The sequence below is a fragment of the Corella eumyota genome, chromosome 1, assembly GCF_963082875.1.
Source record: "Corella eumyota chromosome 1, kaCorEumy4.1, whole genome shotgun sequence".
Taxonomy (NCBI): domain Eukaryota; kingdom Metazoa; phylum Chordata; class Ascidiacea; order Phlebobranchia; family Corellidae; genus Corella; species Corella eumyota.
This window is the reverse complement of record NC_137490.1, coordinates 14,383,513-14,403,881: the sequence shown is the minus strand read 5'-3', so window position 1 is coordinate 14,403,881 and position 20,369 is coordinate 14,383,513. Positions and strand designations below refer to the sequence as shown.

Here is a 20,369-nt window from a genome sequence, read left to right as displayed (position 1 = left end):
TCGGGCCAAAAACCCGCCCTCACACCACGGACGCCGCCCAGCGCCATTTTAGCAGAACTGGGTAAAAGTCTTCAAATTGGAATTACTATAAAATATAAGTTTTCGTAGATAAATGACGATATGTCTTTTGTAGTTTTTGCCCGAGTTCGAATCCTGACAAAGGACCTTTTTTATTAAAATTAAAAAAATTGTTAGATAATCAAAAGTATTTTTGAGAAAAATCGTAATAGTTTTGTACAAATTTTCCTTTAGAACGAAAAAAATGCTAATAATAAAGTAATTATTTTCACATAATACGCTGGTGCCAGATATTTGTATCAATCTATGATTTTATGTTGCACTCCATTGGTATGTGGTTTTGCATTACTGTTATTATTATGCAAACAGGTTAAAACATTTTTTTAGTGTAGAAATCTTCTACCTATTGTATGTATAATGGATAGATAGGAATAAAGTTATTTTATCCTCAATTTAGAAAAACAGCGCCATCACATGTTTAAAGAAACTCCAGATAAAAACGGATTTTTTACTGGTATTTAAATGTTGGTTTAAGAAATAATAATGCTGGCGGGAAATTTAAGCATGTGTTATACGCAAGTTTATTTAAAGTATAGTCGTTTTCTTGAATAATTAACACGTTGTTATATTCATGTTAATGAACAGGAATAAAACAAAAAATAGATTAATTTTTTTGTTTGAGGGAAAGAATGAATTTGTTTTGTTGCTATACGAACAGACGATTTGGCAATCCCGCCGATCCCATACCCCGATTGCCATATCCGCGATTTAGATAAATATAGTCAAAAGTAGTGAAATTGCCAGGCTGCAGTACTGCATAATCTTAAAATTTTAATTTGTATATTTTAATATCCGTTGTATTTAATTTTTTTTAAATAATCTAAAGTGCCACATCTTAAATACTTACATAGACATATTTAATAAAATTTAAAATCGATTTCACAGGTAAAAAGTATCTGATGTATAAGTTAGTAAGGAGTATTTGGATGTAGTATATTTCTCGTAAGGTTTGTCTTGATGTTACATTCAGTACATTAAAAACACAAAAAATGACCTCCATGACAGAAAAAAAATATGTTACTTTAAGAAAAAGATTGGACCATTTAGGCTACCGACAAGCTTTAGGAATTGAATCATTGCCTTTGGTGAATGTTTACAGTTTTTTTTATTTAACATACTTTATTAAATCTGTATTTTTATTTTCAATAAAAAACAATAGTTTGTACCTGCATTAAATTTAACTTAATGTGGGTTTAAAAATTTAATTTTTTTTTACTTGCACTAAATTTAACTTAATGTGGGTTTAAAAATTTTAAATCAGAAACAAAATTTAATAAATTTATTATTTTTAGGTTGAAAGGTTGTTTAGTGATTTATTGCACACCACCGACAGTTTAAAGAAATCAAAACTTGGAATAAATAAAGTTTCCAAAGAAAGCGACACAAATCTTTGTCCTGAAGATGCCATCGAGCCTTATCGAGTTGATAATGCAAGATTGGTTCAAGAAAATAATAAACTTCATTTGGATTTAGTTAAAACTAAAGAGGAACTAGATTCTTCATCAAAAAGTAAAAAAAAACATTTAAAATGTATATATATATTTTAAATTTAAAATTGCTTTTTTTATAAAAATGAGAAATTGTATATATATACTTTACTAACAGGTTTAAAATCATCTATAAGAAAACTTGAGCATGAAAATGCAGACCTTAGGTTTCTCAACTCACAATATATTCACAAAGTGCGCGCTGTTGAAAAAGAAAGTGCCTCAAAAACTGAGTCCATTCAAAAATTACAAGAAAAGAACCTACAAGCTGTAATACAAACACCAGGTATATACATTTAACAGTATATAAATTTAATCCTATGGGCCTATTGATAATCTATTTTTTGCTTTTTTCGTATATATACATACTTAATTTGAAATAAAAATACACCAGTTGAAACCAATGCTGTTTAAGGTCTATAGAAAGTAAAAAAAATACTTCAGTTTGTCGTCTATCAGCAGCCCAGTCATTTTAGTTTTAACGTTTTGTGTTTAATATTTAAGGTGGTAAAAAAAGAAATATTCCTTTTCGAAGACAACGCATGCAAATTGATTCCACATTACCAGCTCCAGAATCAACAACTTTTATTTCCAGTCAACCAGATGATCCTTATATTGCTGATCTCATGCAGGTGACTAAAATTAAGTTTTAAATTTTTTATGTGTTTTAAACAGTTAAAAAAGGACCAAAATGTAAAAGTTTAAGACCATATTGAGAAATAAATCAAACAGTAAAGGGGTACTTTTGCCATTTTCTTAGATCTTAATTGATGTTATAATTGTTTTGTTTATAGGTTGCTGACACGAAAATTCATCAGCTTTCTGCTGAATTAAAGAAACTTGAAGAAATGGAAGAACTAAATGTCAACAAAATTAAAAATTTAAGATTACAGGTAAAAATTGTAGTATTTTAGTTTTTTAAAAAGTTTATTAAATTATTGCACTTTGCCTAAAATCGGTATTATATCTATCTTGCAAACATTTTTATAACAGGTATTTAAAAAGTCAGATCTTTGGCGTTTCAGTTTAATATGTTGGAATTTCGGCTTGTTATTTTTAAATATTACTACCGGTAATAAGTACTTGAGTGGTTTAAGCGAAAGTGTTTTTTTAATATTAATAACTTTTAAAGAAGTTTTCACTAGAGAATATTTGAAGAAAAAATTTACAAATGTAAAAATATTTTTTAAATTTTAATCTTTTTAATAACAGTAAAATGCAAAATATTTATTAGAAACATTCAATTACATAAATATGCAAGGATGTTTAAAAGTAAATTTTTTTGAGATTTAAGATCAAAGCAGGCAATCCAATAACCATGTTCAAAGCTGATTAATCTTTTTTAACCGATGTCTTGAGTGTACAAGACAATAAAACTTCTGTTAGACTTGCCAAGTACTCTAAGAATTGTTAGTCAAGTGTCACTTAAAATAAGAAGGAACCAGTTGTTTTTGCCAATCGTAGAACAATTTTACCACATCTTCAGTAATGAATTAAGTATTTAGGAATCGATTTCTGTATGTTCTTACCAAAACTTCAAACGAATTATATTTATAGTAGTAAAGGAAGTTATTTTCTGATCAAAAATTGAAATAACCAGCAGTTCAGCAGTTGTTAATCAGATGTTAAAATGCATAGTTACTACTTTTTATTTATGTTTATTAAATTAAACTTTTTTTTGTTGGAACAGTACTTTTGGCTAAGTTTTTATGTTAAGACCTTTAAAAAAGCTAACAAAAACAAGATAAAAAAAAAAACTTAAAAAAATATTATAAACATGGGAAATTGGATAACAAAATTACCTACTAACAAGAAAGGTACAAATCAAAGTTTGTCAAATCATAAAAAGAAGAAGACACCACGAAAGAAAACTGAACGCCAAAAAAGACAAGCATCAAAACAATATCAACAAGCACATGAAAGGCAATATTCCCTGCCATGTACATCCTCACATCTTGAATTCTATTATCCCACAATACCCTCAAATGGAACTGCACAACAAGTTCCAAATTTTGGTTGTCATTCTTCTATGTGCACACATAACCCAAGTTTAAGTGCGTTTTCAAGAAGGCAGGACATAAGTCATTTTAATGGCACTATACATTGCCCTGGGTCAAGCCGTGCACCAACAACATGTGGTGGTTGTTGTTCTAGATTTGAAGATTCTCATCGCACCACAAGATATAGGTCAGATTGTCCAGCTTCATCATATCGTAAATCACGTGTTGCAAGCAGAAGGTCGAGCTCTTCCTCCACCCAAATGAAAAGTAACAGTAGTGATAAACGACCAGCGATGATCGTTTACAAAAATGGCAAAAACGAGAAAATCCGAATGTTAAACAAAAAGGAGGCCAGCTGACAATTAAAGAAGACTCCTGTGGTCACTCCAAAAACTGATGAAAAGACTGAAAAAGAGTCAGTAGACAGTACCAACCACAGTAGTCCAAGAATAATTAGACAAACAACTTCTATTAAAGAATCTGCCAAGGGTGAGAAAAAGGTGAAAAAGCAAAAGAATGTACCGGTGTCTGAATTGAAACCAAGACCTATCACAAAATTTATTGAGGAAGATAAAAAGACAATATTAGAAAAATTTTGGGATTCACCTCTTGGAAAAAGGTTACCTATAGGTGGTCCCATAAATTGGTTTCGCAGTCGAGCAACCTCTACTCAACCACCACAACCAAAAAGCCAGAAAATTCCCCCAAAATCCCAGTCAGCTGGTCCGAACCGTCCATTTCAGCTTTGGTTTAATTTAAAACGGCGTTTTATTTGGAAAACTGCAAGTAATCGCCGAAGATCTTCCTCTGTTCCAGATGGACAAGAAGCAGTAAGCGAAGAGGAAGCAGATGAAGCAATTTCTCCTGTGGAAGATCTTCAACATCGCTCCACTTCCCGCCAGTATGTCTGGAAAACACCAAGTACTGTTCCTCAACCAGCATCCTCTTCATTATCATCAGATAATGAGGATTTAGAGGTCATTCCTCTTTCCCCTCTACCTAACATGAAAAAGTTTCCTAACATCCAGAGCAAACGGCCTAAGTCTCCCTTCTTCTCCAGCAAATACATTTGGAGAAGTGAAAGTGTGCAGAGAGGCCTTAAACCTTCTGTAAATGGAAATGACTCTCAAACAAGATCTCTAGATGCTACAAATGCTGCAAACACGCGAAAAAGTAAAAAAAGTTTTCTTTGGAGGAGTGAAGATCAGACAGTTGGAAGAAGTGCTTGGGAGACTCCTGTAAGAAAAACATCTTCCTCAGCGAAACATTTGCTCTCTGGCTCTTCTTCTATTTTAACAAAAAATTATGTGTCACCAGGATATGACTATGACGAATATTATAACGAAGACAGCTACAGATAACACATGCTTTCTTGAATTTGCCAGTATTGTGATTGTTCTTTACAGAAAATTATTGTAGTTGTCTACACGTTACCTAGAAAATGCAAAAAAACTTTGGCCGTCTGTTGTTGCGAAATTTTAAGCAGCTAAAAAGAATAAATGGTTATTTTTTATTTAAATGTTGTGAATAAACTTAAGCCAACTGTTTGGATTTTAATTTATAACACATTGTAAATTTTTTTTTTTTTTGACTTAACTTCAACGTTATTAAAATTCAATCTAATGTTTAGTATTTACGTAATCGCTCGACCAACGGTTTAATTTTAAATTAAAAGTTTAATTCTCATTGTTTAGGAATAAAAGGGGACGTCTTGTTTTGTTTGTCACTTCGCCGTTTAAACAAAACAAATAAAATGAAAAAATTAAAGTATAACTCTTGAGTTTTCAGAGACCATTTCTTGTTTTAAAATTTATTTAAAAAAGTTATAAATTTACGTTTATTTAAAGTCCAAAACTTGACAAAATCTTGTTTTGTTAAAGACTAATAAATATATTTGACATGAGTTGAAATAACGTTAACAAGGCGTTACAACCGCAAACTGTGTAAATTTCAGGCAAAATCTAACTTAATGTTTACACAGGAATTAAATGTAAACGGTCTTCGACGATTTGGTGTTGCCTTTTTCATGTTATTTAAGAGCTTTTGTTCCAGGCATTCCATACGTTTATTACAACACATATCGAGCAACTTAACATTTACCACAGCTCTGTAGCGCTTTAATCGGCCAAGTAGTAGCCAATCAAATTGCCGGAGCCAACCGTGGCAACCCAGTTTGAATAATATCAGCTGAGCGCAGTAGCTATTGTTATATACGGCGTCGCTGACTTGCGTTTGTTGATTCAAGATCGTAGAGAGAGAAAATAAAGAAACGAAAAAGATTTTACTACGCCGCTCATTTTTCAGCAACAATAGGCTGGCGCTGTACATATCATCTACGCTCACTCATGTTAGATTTGGCATGTTCGGGCAATTTACAGGGCAATCGGTTTTCCGTTGGCAATTCGAACTGAGGCAACAAAGATTAATGACAGGTAGTTAAGCGAAAGTTGGTTGCTAAGATAGCCGAATAAAACAACTTAACTTTAGACAGAGTTTCATGTATCAAAATGCCATGCAAAAACGGCAGTGCCATATTTTAGCATGTGCAGTTCAGTTAATAGTATATTGACGTCAGCAAATATTACGACTATGTTACATTTTTAGCTAGGTTTATCGAACCAAATAAACATTTTTAAGCATGTTGTTGAAACATCCTTAAGAGGGTTGCGTAGCAAATTGTATGGTTGTAAGTCTTACATTTATCAGCGTAGTTGTCCCCTTGAGTTTTTAACCTAAAATTAGAAGAGGATAGCACGTAATTATTAGTTACGAAATAATTCATTTTTATTAGCAGTTCAAGTGTACTTAATTTAATATTAACTACATTTTTTTAACCCTCAAGACGTTTAATTTTAGCAGAAGTTTTTTTTTTGTATTTTACTAAAACTAAGATCGTGTTTATAAACACGCTGTTAGGATTTTAGAGAAAGTGGATTTAATATGGCTTACCGCTCCAGAAGCCGAAACGCGGCAAGTCCAAGGGTAAAATAAATTAATTCCTTACTTTTAGGATACTTTTTTTTATTTTTTATCATTGTGTTTATGATTTACTGCGCTTACATTGAATAAACGTTTTTTTCATACAATAGTTGCCCTTAATACCATGTTGTAAATATTCTTTGTTTACCGAGATTGACCATTGTGGCGGGATTTTCATTGATATTTTGGTATAATGCTCTGTTAAGTGGGTTATAGTGTTAATGAACTGTAAGGACTCTTATTATTAGTTTTATGGTGTAAAATTGTATTTATGCGGATTGATTGCTATAGGTTAAAAAACAACAGTTTTTTATGTAGGGTTACATTTTTCAAGTTAAATGTCTGTGTTACAGTGTTATTTGATAAATATATATCTGTAGTATATTGCATTCCACTCGAAACAAAATTAATTTTTTTAAATATATTTCAACTTTAACTTTTTATATTAGGTGGAAGGACGTGACCGTGAAATTGACAGATTGAACCGATCGTTAGAGGGCGGTAGACCTCATGACGTCGTTTCTTTGGAAGCCAAAAACAGAAGTAACGAGAGACTTATTTCGCATCTTAACCTCCAGGTATTTTTTAGTATGAATTAAACAACTGTGTCTCAAAATCTTGCTATTAAATATTTTATCTTTGCAAAAAAATTATTGTTTAAATATATTTCAGGTCGACTATCTTCAACAAACAAACACGGAGCTAGAAGATCGAATCAAGGAGCTGGAAGATGGAAAAGGAATGGCAGTTGCCGATAATCAGAGGTTGGGAAGAGAGGTCGATCGTTTGCACTCCGAACTTAGGGATATTGACCGACTTGCTCAACAATTGGAGCAGCAAAAACAGGTTCGTTCAATTTAAAAAAAGGCACAGTCAAGCTCTTATAGCTTTTAAGGAGCTGTATATAACCACACATATTAACTGACTTAACCTTAAAATTTTCCAAAATCTTTTACCCAATAAAATGATTAATATTTTAATAGGATGCAGTTGTAGCAGCAGACCGCGAGATTCACGAAGCTCAACTCGAGTTGAGACAATCGCAAAGACACGGAGAAGGAACTGAGACGAAATTACAGGACGCACATTTGGTGAGCAAACCTTTTTTATTCGGTATTTTGCATTTAAAAATCAGGTATATACAGTCGAAACATAGTTACAAATTTTAATTCTACTATTTATATTAAAACAAAATATTGCAAATGCAAATTATAAATACACGAAAAAAATAATTTTAACAAACAATGAGCATGTAAAATTGCTACCGAAGTTTATCTAATTTTGATTGAGTAAAAGAGCTATTGCCTAAATGTTTTTATCCGCATAATGTATCATCAGTTGCATTTTAAACATCGGATCCTTAACATCACGCTTTAAAGTCATATTTCTTACCGAGTTGTATCGTTCTCTTATCACATATGCTGGCCATTTGGGCTGCCTATCTCTAGTAAACAATCCCTTTCGATTTCCGTACGCTCTTGTGGTCGCCTGCGCCGTTGCAAAATCCGCAAAATTCCAGATCATTTCGCCAACAAAGTACGAGTTTTGTTGATTTCGTAATGAGTCGAAAACTTTAAAGTGTTCGTGCATTAGATCCACGAGATAGTCCTCTGTATACATTAGTGAGGGATCTGCGTGAAATCCAGCTATGGCGCCTGCTCCCCACTCCATGTGAATAATAGGCTTGCCCGGACGTGTCTAGTAAAAAACAGATGTTATATACTGATAATGTATACGCGCAACGATATGCATTTTTGATGCTGTTTCGCTAGTGTATTTTACCTGGTGCCACATCTCCGCGTAGTTTTTTAATCTCCCTTGTATTACTTCAGTATGTCCGGGGTCGTTATACCAACCCTCGTATTTGTTAAAACTAACAACATCAACGTACGGGGTAGCGAGGTCTTGGTTGTACGGCGCGTTACATACAAACGTAACCGGCCTATGCGTATCCAGAGCCCTTGTGGCTTCAATTACGGTCTATAATTAAATAAATAAACATTCTACTTAGAATTGTATTTTACCTTTTTTGAATAAAGTGCTGAAGTATACACTTAAATATATTGTTACTATTACAATTGCCCTTACCTTGAAATATGGACCAGCCTCTGCTAACTGTGAAGACGGTTCGTTGGCAACTGACCACATTACAACCGAAGGATGGTTTCTATCCCTTGTCACCAACTCATTCATTACCGCGAGATGGTGCTGCAGAGTAGCATTCACAAAATTATTAACTTTTCGCATTCCAACGGCCGGGCATTCATCGATAACGACAATACCTCTCTCGTCGCAAAGTTGCATGATTTCTTCCGAGTAGGGGTAATGACTGGTTCGAAATGAGTTGGCACCGAGCCAGTCTAGTAGGTTAAAATCTTTGATGACCATTGTCCAATCGAATCCCTTACCCCTTACATTCCAATCTTCGTGCTTGCCTACTCCCACGAAGTAAAATTGTCTACCGTTTATTTTAAATTCTGTTCCCTCCACTTGTACAGTTCGTATTCCAACTTTTAATCTAGACAAATAAAAAAATAATATTGTTGGTCTAAAAACTATATTTGTAGCTACTAATGCCCACCTTTTTTTAACCAACCACTTAATTTTTTATTCACCTATACACATCCTCAGCTGCTGTTTTACTTTTATCCGAGCCAATTTCTATAGCATGTACTTCCAAGGTATATAAATATGCCACATCATCGCCATTCATGCCAACTGGCCACCAAAGCCTGGCATGCTCAACAGTCAAAACTCCTGTTTCCCCGACACCACTCGCAACCACTGTGCCCTTTTTGTCCAGTAGTTTTACTGATACATTGAAACTAGCTTGCAAATTGGCAGAGGATATACTAATTGTATAATGGATGTGCCCAATAACCCCCTCTAACTGGTTAAACGTAGATATCTCGCTTATTTTTGTAGCAGGTGTTGTGTATATTTTAACAGGTCGATGAATGCCTGCGTAGTTAAAGAAATCAAACTGATACTCCTGCAGAAATACAAGCACAATGTTTAGCACGTGCATTAAATTACTAAGCTTTTATTAAGTAAGGCACAATGGCTTTTTATCACAAATCAGTTTGCAATTTTTGATCAAATGATGTCAAAAAAATTGGGACACTAACCTGGGTTGAAAACCCTTCTGGGTAACCCTGTTGTCCGACGTAATGATTGATTGTCCCCGGAGGTAAAGTGTTTGGGGTTAAGGTGTTGTTGACTGCGATCGTAACTCTGTTTAACCCGCCGTATTTAAGGCGACTTGTGACGTCGCATTCGAAAGGAAGATGCCCGCCTGCGTGAGTGGTTACCTTTTACCACGAGAAATTTAAAAAAAATTAATTATAGATTAATTTTATGTTAAATATTTTTATATATTAACAGAGTAACTTTTTTTAATTATATGTGTAAAGGTCCTTGCGTTACATACTTTTGCATTGCTAAAATGAAATAAATTCCACTTACTAAATGCAATATCCAAAATTAAACCCCATTTTCTTAAAATAACCTAAGGATTTAACAAGGCGATTAATGATTAACCTGTACGCCATTGATCCACACAACTGAGTTATATTGTGCACTACCAACTCGCAACCAAACAAGGACGTTGTCAGATGACCACTGGCTTGCTACGAAAAATGTCCGATCATACCTGCAAAAAATTGTGAATAAACAACTGTTTTGCAATAGAAATATTAGCATAAAAAGTTACATGGTGTTAGCAATTTACCCCTACATTAGTATTCTTGGTTTTTTATACTTCACACTAACCATGCCCATCCGACAAAATCTCGGATGGTTTTGTTTTGCGTGACGTCATTGTAACTTGCTGGTACCGGCATATCAATCACGTAACCCGTTTCCTCTAAATTCGATTCCCACCAACTTTGTTGGAAACCCTGGTCGTGTTCGTCGATGCGAAACGACCACCGACCGCTCAAATCTTTTACTTCTCTCGATTCTGAATCTTGTGGATACAGTAGCGCAGTGACGTCACGAGGTAGAGTGATGACGTAACATGCCAGCGCCACTGTCACGTATTTATAAGTTATCATGCTGCTACTTCCTGTGGTAATAAAAAACTAACTTGGGTTTTATATTCTTTACCTAAAAAACACTAAACTACATGTAATTTTTGTTTTTATGCGTTTTTATAGAGTTTAACTGTCGTACCTAAACTAATTTATGTTTAATATGTTTTGCTGCACAACTCATTGCAAAATGGACTTTGTTCTTATTTCCTTGCCTAATAATACTCTGCGAATATAGTACACAAAGCAAAAAAATTTAATATAAAAAATGAGAGAGCCTTTTATTTACATTACATGCTATCGCCCCAATGTTATATCTCTCTTTTTTCATTTTATAGCGCGAACATACTCACTTGAAAATAGCAACAAAAATGAACTAAATAACATAGTAAAAATTATTCCTTTTTTAAGTTATATTTAGGTATATATATCAAATAAAATTAGCAAGTGACTAATACTCATCCATTAATTAGCGATCGATCTATACTCAATCATTTTTATTTTAATGGTTACATTTGTTTAATTAGGCTAGAGACCGTCTTATGAATGAAAATGCCGAACTCGCTTCTGAACTTGAAGCAGCAAAACTCGATGTGGAAAGACTTCAGGATTTACTTGATAAAATCCAAGCTGATAAAAGACTTTTAAGTGATAAAATACAGGGTCTTTCAGCAAAAGGTTTGTGTAAAGTTTTTTTTCTATTTTAAATTGTTAAGTCTATAGCTGACATTAAAGGCATATACATAACCTACACCAAACTTTTTTACAAAAATCTCGAAATTTTTAATTTCTTTATAACAGAAAAGAAATTGATTTTGGAATTGGAAAGTTATCGAACAAGTCCTTCCAGAGCGAGGAAACGGGACAAATCGCCAAGTAAATTAGACTCGTTTGTACGAACATTGGAGCAGGAAAGAGATTACTATAGGGGAGAATGTGACACCCTACAAGCTATGCTACGGGTAAAATTGACATTATCCATTTTAAGGAGTTAAAAAAAAGCAATCATATTCTAATGGTCTCTATACACTTAAAAAGCAATGATATATTAATGGTCCTATATAATACTTACAAAGTATACGAATTTTAAGTTTAAGTAATTGCCAGAAGGCAAATTGCTTTTATATTCTTTGTATAACTTGGTTTTAAACAATATAAGTTACCTATAAATTAAATTAAAATAAGCCAAAAATTCCAATAATAAACTTTGTAAATTATTGTAGGAACACAAAGGCAAACGAAGTCGGGCAAGTAGTCCCAGATCAAAAAGTCCTAGCAGAACCCCAACAAGAAAGGTAACAAAAATATTCAATTATTTTTGATGTTTTAATTTATTATTATGGTAATTCCGATTTGTGCTATTTTCCGTCCTTTTTTAAACAAAAAACTAAATGATAACAAAGTTACCTGACGACCGACCAGCCCTCAAAACCCGATTAACCGAAGTAGAAAACGAACGAGATTTCTACAAGCGCGAACACAGCCTTCTAAAGGCAATCACTAGCAGTCGTCAGAGCCTGGCAACTTCCAAATTATCGGATTTGTCATTAATGGTGGGAATGTTGGGTAGGGCATGTCAGAAATTGTTGTGGTTCTGATCATATGCGAGATTATTCATATTTGCATGAAGAAATTAAAGTGCTACCCTGAATTTGCACTTTGCATATTTTAAATTAAAACTCTTAAAGCAATCAGAAGATTACTTTTTGTTGTAACGATACAATTTAAAACCAAGTCGAATTTGTATATGTTGCTTAATTTATCATTTTAATTCAAACAGGGAATATTCAAACTTGAATAATTACTTACAGTATAATTCAATATTTATCTAACTATTGAAGACGATTTAAATTCACGCTGTTTTTTGTCCGAGCATGTCTTCACGTGTTTTTTATTCAGTTTGCATTCCTACTTTTCTCTAAAATATATTGTTGTAATTTTACCTAAAATTGCATTTTTTCATCACTGTTTAATATTTTAATTATTTTTCTGTGCAATTAATTGCGCATTGCAATTTATTCAAAGTTTGTAAATTAAATAAGTAAACCTGATAATATAGAATTGTTTAAGTGTGTATGTTGTCCAATTATAACTGACTTCATTTTAAACTTTTAAAAATGCCATATTTCTGTCCAATTCGAAATTCTTACATATTTATTTTTTCAACAGAATGGTGGAGAGGGGAATGATTACAAACAATTATTACGCGAAAGGGATGAACTTCAATCAATGTTAAACAAGTTTGAGAGGCATATGGCTGAAATTCAAGCCAATGTCAAAGTACTCACACAAGAGAGGGACAAAACCAACATTTTATACGAACAGGTAGATAGTTTTGATTTAAATAACTAATGCTAGGTTTATTGGGGGACGAAGGACGAATCTATGTAGTTTTTATGTTAATAAATGAAAAAAAATGCTATTACCTAACTAATTAAAATTCGCATTTGCTTAAAAATGAATGTTGGAATGTTGTAAAATGTTGTTAATAAGTTGCCTATTCCATTAACTGTTGTGTTTTAAGAAACGTATTTTTTATGCAAACCTTGGTATACCTTTTTAGTGAATAATGTTTAAACTTTACCATTTCGTGTACTTCATTTTAGAGTAATGAGGAATTGCAGAGACTAAGACGTGAATATGTAAGATCACCCAAATCACCAAAAGCCTCGCTTACCGCACAGGCAATATTAAGAAGAGTGGAAAATGATAGAGATACTGCAATAGCTGATTTGAGAAGAATGACGACCGAGAGAGACAGTTTGAGAGAAAGATTAAAGGTTGTTAAAATTTTTACAAACCAAACACTTTTTTATGAGTTATTTTTTTTACAGAACATATGAATTGCAAAAAAAAAATATTTATTTTTTGGGTATTAGTTTTTAATTGGCAATTATGATAGTAAAAATATATTTTTTTTAATATATAACGTAATAATTTTTTACGTTAATTGTGACGTCATAGATCCAACAAGAACAATCAATCTCCGAACGATCTAGGTTAGAACAGAGAGCTGAAGATTTAGAAAACAGAGCAAGAGCTTTGGGTCAAGAAAAAATGGATTTGCAAGTTTGTACAATTTTATTTATATCCATATAGTTTTTTGTTTTTTTTTCTGTAATTTTTGTAAATTGATAATTCTTAAATTTCAAATTGTTACATTTAACTTTTACTCAGAGTCGGGTCGATTCTCTTAAAGACGTGAACTTGGCACAAGAAGATGATATTAAAACATTAAGAATTAAAATTCAACAACTCGAAGATGAATACGAAGCTACCAGAGTTGAACTAGAAGATGTTAAGTAAGTAAAAGCATTCGAATTTATATCTTTTTTTCCATTTATTTGCAATGTCAAAATTTTTTTTTTTTTTTATTTTACAAAAACGAGAAAATTTTTTTCAATTTGTAATATTTTTATAATTTTTTTGCCTAGAAATTTTTAAATTTTATTTTTGTATGTTTTTAGATCATTGAAAACACAAATTGATATTTCGCTTGAAACTGCACAGAGAAATAGTCAACGTAAATCAACTGATTTAGCATTGGCAGAAGACAGAGTCAGGACACTTGAAGTAAGCAAAACTTTATAATTTTGTCAAAAACTGTTGTTTAAAATATTAAAAACATAAGTTAATAAATAAAAAAGGAAATTTAACACTAATGAAAATTAAAATGAAACACTTAAATGCAACTTCATGCTTCATGTAAATACCCCATGTACTATAATTAGATTTTTTTTTAGAACCGTGTAAGCGAATTGCTGGACGCTGCTGCAAAACAATCAGAAGATATGAATGGTATGAGAGCGACCACGACTGCTCTCGATCGTGAAAAAGATGCTTTACAATCAGCACTTGACGAACGAACAGAAAGGGCAGCTGCGTTGGACGACCAACTAACTAGAAGGGAGAGAGATATTTCAGACATGAGGGTGTCCATTGGCGACCTGGAGGTAAAAAAAAAATTAAGTGGATTGTATATAAAAAAAGGTTTTATTCTTGCATACTAAATTAATTTTCTTTTTTATGAAATTTTAAGAAAATTTTATTTCTGTAAAAAAAGAGTGACAAAGTGGTGTCAGCAAAAATAAGTTTATATTCTTGCTTGCAATATTTTTTAATATGTTAAAATTAATTTCCTTTTGTTGTAGGCGAAATTAGATCGAGCTGGGGACGATCTAGCAAGTAGTGAACGTGAAGTTCGAAGTTTAAGAAGACAACTCGACACAACACAAAACGATTTGGGGGAAGCTACAAGGGGAAAAGACAGCGGACTGCGGGAAAACAGAAGGTAAACTAAAGACACGAGGATTTTGTTATTAGTAATTTTATTATAAAAATCTAAAATTAATTCAAGTTGTAAAAAATTGATTTTTTTAATATTTTAAGACTTCAAGATGATTTGTCAACACTAACCCGAGAGAATCAGGATATCAATATGGAGTTGGATGAAGCGATGAGGGATCGGGATGATCTAAAAAAGAGGGTTCAGGATAACTCCTCCCACATCTCAGCTTTGGAGGGATCACTTGCTTCCAAGGTACCTGAATAATTTTTCACAAAACATTTTTTGTTTTTAATTTTTTTTTTTTACTTTTTTATTTTGCATTTTTGATTTTAATTTAAATAAAAAATTAAAATCTTAGGAGCGTGAATTACAAGATGTACTGGATCAATATCGTAAGGTTTCATCCGAACGGGATACAGTGGAGAGTAGATACAGGGTGACTAACGAGGAATCTCAAACATTGAGAGGAGAATTAATTGCATCCGATACCGAGAGAAAAAGACTCACTGATAAAATCGTTTCATTGGAAAGAGAAATTTCAGATCATTTACATGTAAGGGCAGTTTTTCAACTTTTTTAACTTTGCTACATAATAATTCAAATGAAACATTACTCAGTATTAATATTATTTAGTTTTTATTATGAACATGTTTAAAATATATCCTAGTTTCGAGTACGATAAGTCGAGGTATATAAATTCTTCTTAGTATTTATTTAATTTTAATATCTTCTTCATCTTCTCAAGGCTCAGCAATCTTATGAAGCTCAAATTTCGAGTCTCACCTCGACCGTGGCCAACCTTGAATCGGACTTTGATCGACTTCGAAGTGATCGAATGAATTTACAATCCGACCTCGGATCTGTGAGGGACCTCAATGCTAAACTCGATTCTGGAAAGGAACAACTAGCAAGACAACTTTCAACGAAAAACGTTGAATTTGAACAAGTAATTTGTGAATTTTAAAATGTTTTAGAGAAAATTTTCGTAAAGTTAAAGGGGAACTTATGTTAAAGTTAAAAAGGGACTTGTGTTGTCGTTAAAAAGGGAACCTATTATGTAATTGTAGCAGATCTTATATTGTAGTTTTAATGGTTTAAATTTGTCATAAAACCTAATTATATTAAACATTAGTTGCTACTCTCAGTTACAATCAAGTTACGAGGATCTCAACCGTGAGTTAGAAATTGTTCACAAACATCTCGAAACGGAGAGAGTTGGAAACAAAAACTTGGAGGAACTGGTTTCAGGAGCTCGGGAGAAGGAATTTCAAGCTCAACTTGATGCCCAAGAGCAAAAGTCGGAGGGACAACTCTTAAGAGACAAACTTGCGCTAAATGAAAGCAAATTGTAAGTTTTTTTTGTATATTCTTTGCACTTGAAGTTTTACTGAATAAACTTTCTACTTTTTAGGCAAAGTATGGGTCGTGAAGTTTCCTCGTTGAGAGATCGGGCATCACAACTTGATGCTGAGTTAGAAGTTGCTAAACGGCATTTAACCAACGAGAGATATGAAAGGTTGGGTTATTTCTAAAAACAACTATTTTTAGTAATATAGTGCTGTTTTTATTCTGCATTATAAAAATAATTTGATTCTGACATTAACAGGGAAAGGGCGGTTCAGGAGTTACGACGTCACGGGCTTCCCTCCCCGGGACTTTCCCGTTTAAGTCGACCCAGGTCCCCCACTTCACGACCCCGTTCGAATAGCCCCAGTCGGGTTTCGTTTTTAGACGACGGCAGATAATTAAAAAATTTCGAAAAAATATGTCTAAAGAACCCGAGCTTAAGGAATTGTAGGTTTACATACTAGCAAGATAACCAAGACTTGTAAACATCCTGATTCAATTATTAATATTGTTTATTTACACACTGTAAATATATTTTAAAGGGTATTAGTACTATAGGATCGAAAGTTGCCAAATATTATGATATCAGTTAGCTTTTTTTCCCTACAAACTCACATTTTTTAGCATAAACAATTTATTATGTGTTGTATTCGATTTTAATTCGTTACCAAATCGTTCCAAATTGGCGCCTTGCCTTATATGCATGTTGTTAGTATTTCTTATACTTATACCTTCTAAGTAGAAGGCAATGCAAAATAATAGGCAAATTTAAATTGCTATACTAAAGCTAAACAACTCATATTTTAATGCAGTTTAGCCTTCCAAGTTTTTGTAACTTTTTGTTTGTGTTTTAATAAGTTTGTATCATCTAGCCGCGGTTTGTTACTTGTAGATTTCTGTGACATTTGTTTGTTGTTTTATGTGTATTTGAAGCGCTCGTCTATTTTTGTTTTTGTTTTGATTAGTTTCAAAAATGTTTAACTCTTGTTACGACTTGATGTCGATGTTGCATAAATAAATTTATATTCTTATGTTAAGTGCCTTATTGTAAATAACCTTAGGTAACTTTAAGTGCAATTTAACTATAAACAAAGTAATCAAAAAAGTATTTATTTTTGTAGTATCACAGGCAAGTTATAAAAAAACATAAGAAGTACAAAATGTTTTTAAATTTCCGGGTGAGTAGAAGGAGAAAGGCTTTGCGGTTTTTCGACTTTTTTCTGCTTCACCCTGCGATTTTGAAACCAGATTTTAACTTGTTTTTCCGATAAGTTCAAAACTCGGGCGATTTGAATTCTTCGTAGCCGAGTTAGGTACATATCTTCGTGAAATTCTCGCTCCAGTTCGACCAGTTGATGTCCTGTAAAAGCGGTTCTCATTCGCTTTTTATCAAGGCCATCAAAGTCATCAATATGCGTCGGAGAAGGGTCATTTCGATCCTGGTTTGGTGAATTAGTTGGCGTAAATTGCTTTGTTAATTCGTCGTTAGAAGATTTGTTTTGAAAAGTTGGCGAATGTTGGTAAAGTTGGGGCGTTGTTTGTTGGTAAGGAGACTGCGCATGATTTTGAAAATGTTGAAAGTTCGCTGCATTGGGTAAAGCCATGTTGTTACTTTTCCATTGTGCCAACATGGAGAATGTAGCAAGTGCTGCGGTAGCCCGATCTCTCCAGTCAAAAGTTGCTTGATTCTGTTGTTGTCCATAGATCGGAAATAAATGTTGACGGTTAGAATAAAGTGGGTTTAAGGGTATGGTATTTTCTGACAAGTGTGTCGGCGTTGGATTGTTATAACTTTGACCAAGGTGAAGTGGGGGTAAATTTGGCATTGAAAGCGATTGATGTTGTCGATACTGCTCATTATGTTTCAATTCATTCTATTTAATAACAAAGTAGCTTTAATAACGTATTATTTGCAACGTATTATTTGCCAAATTTAAAGTTAGATAATACAGAACAATAAATATAGAATAATTATTGAAATGAAAATAAATTTAAGTTTAACTCCTTAAATATAATGATTCTGTTAATAATAGAAAGATTAACTTGGGCCTACCGTTAACATGTATGTTGGACTACATCGACTTGAAGTAGAAGAATTTTCGTCACTGTCGCAATTATTTCGTTGAGAATTTTCCGTTTTCCGTTCCATCAAAGATTCAATCGAAAACGAATTTCTTTGTTTTTGTAAAACTTCTTTTTTTATCAAAATTGCATTAGAAGCCATTGTTGTTAAGCTTTAAATTTAAAAAAATATTTAAATCTTCTATTTAAAAGTAAAAAAAAAAATTACTAACAATAAAAATACTTTTATTTTTAAAACTATTTGTATTCTTTTGAGTCTAGACTGACATAGCGATAAATTTTATAAATTGTTTAACAAAATTTTCGTTTTTGCCCTGATACAACCTTATGTATTCACTATAATAACATACTTTATTGCATTATTATTAAATTAAGTTAAAGTAATATTTTATTTATTGTTTTTCACATGCTATTTTTCGGAACCCGTTTGCCTCGTATAAGTAAAAAATAATGAGCGTGAAATCGCAAAGCAAGTGTATTTCTAGCCTGAATTAATCCCTCTTTTTTCGCAATCATTTACACATACAAATAAGCGATAATGATCGCTTTGAATTATTGCGACGCAAAACGGCGATCAATTAGGCACGATACGGGATCAGCGACCGCTCAATCGGATTACAACTGCAATGAAACCCGGCTCCGAGTTCTAATCCCCGTCGATATTAGCTGTTGAAATGCATGGGAAAATTCCTCAGCTATTCCCACTCGTATCCTGACTTCAGCGTGATCACGTGACTAACGCTCAGCTTGTTATAGGTATTACGAGGAAAGCGTGACGTCATGTAGCAGTTCATTGTTTGCCTCGCTCCGGAATCGATTTCGAACGACAAGTGCGACAAAGTTGTGGTCGATATCTTTCTTGTCGGCTTGACTCCATTGTTTCAAGCAAAGTCCTGCTTTTACTTAGTTGTATTGATCTCGACATCCGTCTAAATAAACGACATGTTTATGGCAAATTCACACGATTGCTTAAGTTATACATTGCTTAATAACTGGATGGTAATACCACCCCAAGCTTAAATATCCGTCAAAAACAAACAATATAATTGCATAACTAGGATTATTATATGAATATCCCGTAGCGACCTTTTAAATATATTTGATTAATATTTTTGATTGGTGTAATACTTCTTTCTTTTTTTAAAAAAGTAGGATTTGTATTTAATTAAGTTCGAGGCAAAATAATTTAAAATATTCGTGTTGTTGATTTATATTCATGTTTGATAAAAAAATTATTCTGTTATGATTTTCAACACGTATTGGTATATAATTAAAAAATAACAAAATTTTGTGTAGAATATGGGTTAATATACTCTTATTAATGACTAACAAAGCAAAATATAATTGAAGTAATCATGTTATTCTGGTTCATTAAATCATTTGAAATCTCGTCTTTATTCTCTAACAAAAGAAATATCAAATCAACATATTTAATGAGATTTACGTAAAGAATTTACATCAATTAATTTATTATTAAATTCCGTTAGATTAGAAACATATTTGTACTTTTTTAAGTGTAGGCAGGCCCAAGTATAACGTTTTAGTTTAGTTCAGTTTAGTTTCTTTACGAAAAAAATGTTTTTTTGCATTGTTTGTTTATACGTATGCCTGTAACTAACTTGAAAACAAAAAAATATTTATTTAATTACAAAATAAATGTTTTCGGGTTAGCCGTAATTGCTTTAACATTATTCGTATTTAATTTTCCAATCAACAGCAATTGCGTATGGTTTGACATTTACTTTGTATAAATATTTATTGTTCTACTTTATATATTGATGTAAAAATCTATTAATAGCCATTTATATTTCTTCTCTTTTAGGTTCTAAAATTTTTTGATTAAATGTAACTTTCTATGCATCTTACTTATCGGCGTCCAATTGTGCTATGTTTTTGTAACTTTGTAGACGTCGGCGCCATGGCTTAGTGGTAAAGCGCCTGTCTAGTAAACAGGAGATCCGGGGTTCGATCCCCCGTGGTGCCTACTTTTAATTTATTTTTACAAAATGTTTAATTTTTATAGCTTTATATTAAAAAAAAAAACTTATTTAGTCCACGAGAAATATTTAAAATACAT

At 32.5% G+C, this 20,369-nt stretch overlaps 2 protein-coding genes and 1 non-coding gene across 4 annotated transcripts; 2 read left to right on the top strand and 1 right to left on the bottom strand.

Annotated features, from left to right (window-relative positions):
- Positions 1–971: 971 nt before the first annotated feature.
- Positions 972–17,241, top strand: LOC145744138 (centrosomal protein of 135 kDa-like). Of its 2 annotated transcripts, XM_082562255.1 has the most exons (24): positions 972–1,163; positions 1,371–1,587; positions 1,684–1,851; positions 2,070–2,197; positions 2,360–2,458; positions 6,994–7,122; positions 7,217–7,390; positions 7,528–7,635; positions 11,103–11,253; positions 11,377–11,537; positions 11,799–11,870; positions 12,745–12,900; positions 13,182–13,355; positions 13,540–13,644; positions 13,753–13,877; positions 14,043–14,148; positions 14,319–14,528; positions 14,727–14,866; positions 14,965–15,115; positions 15,222–15,416; positions 15,609–15,809; positions 16,009–16,211; positions 16,275–16,379; positions 16,470–17,241. In XM_082562255.1, exons 1-24 carry the CDS (start codon positions 1,068–1,070, stop codon positions 16,606–16,608), a joined length of 3,513 nt encoding a protein of 1,170 aa, XP_082418381.1. In that variant the 5' UTR covers positions 972–1,067; the 3' UTR covers positions 16,609–17,241. The 2 variants fall into 2 exon arrangements, with proteins under 2 accessions (XP_082418381.1, XP_082418389.1); XM_082562263.1 differs by lacking the exons at positions 972–1,163; positions 1,371–1,587; positions 1,684–1,851; positions 2,070–2,197; positions 2,360–2,458 and adding an exon at positions 6,337–6,547.
- LOC145763680 (beta-glucuronidase-like) lies at positions 7,850–10,599 on the bottom strand. Its single transcript, XM_082575184.1, has 7 exons — positions 10,316–10,599; positions 10,085–10,196; positions 9,673–9,855; positions 9,160–9,536; positions 8,633–9,062; positions 8,327–8,524; positions 7,850–8,242 (listed from the first exon to the last, which is right to left on the bottom strand). The coding sequence occupies exons 1-7, from the start codon at positions 10,597–10,599 to the stop codon at positions 7,850–7,852; spliced, it is 1,977 nt and encodes a 658-aa protein (XP_082431310.1).
- Positions 17,242–20,204: 2,963 nt separating the features above from the next.
- On the top strand, positions 20,205–20,276 carry Trnat-agu (transfer RNA threonine (anticodon AGU)). The gene has a single exon. It is a non-coding gene; the product is annotated as a tRNA-Thr (tRNA).
- The last annotated feature ends 93 nt before the right edge of the window (positions 20,277–20,369 follow it).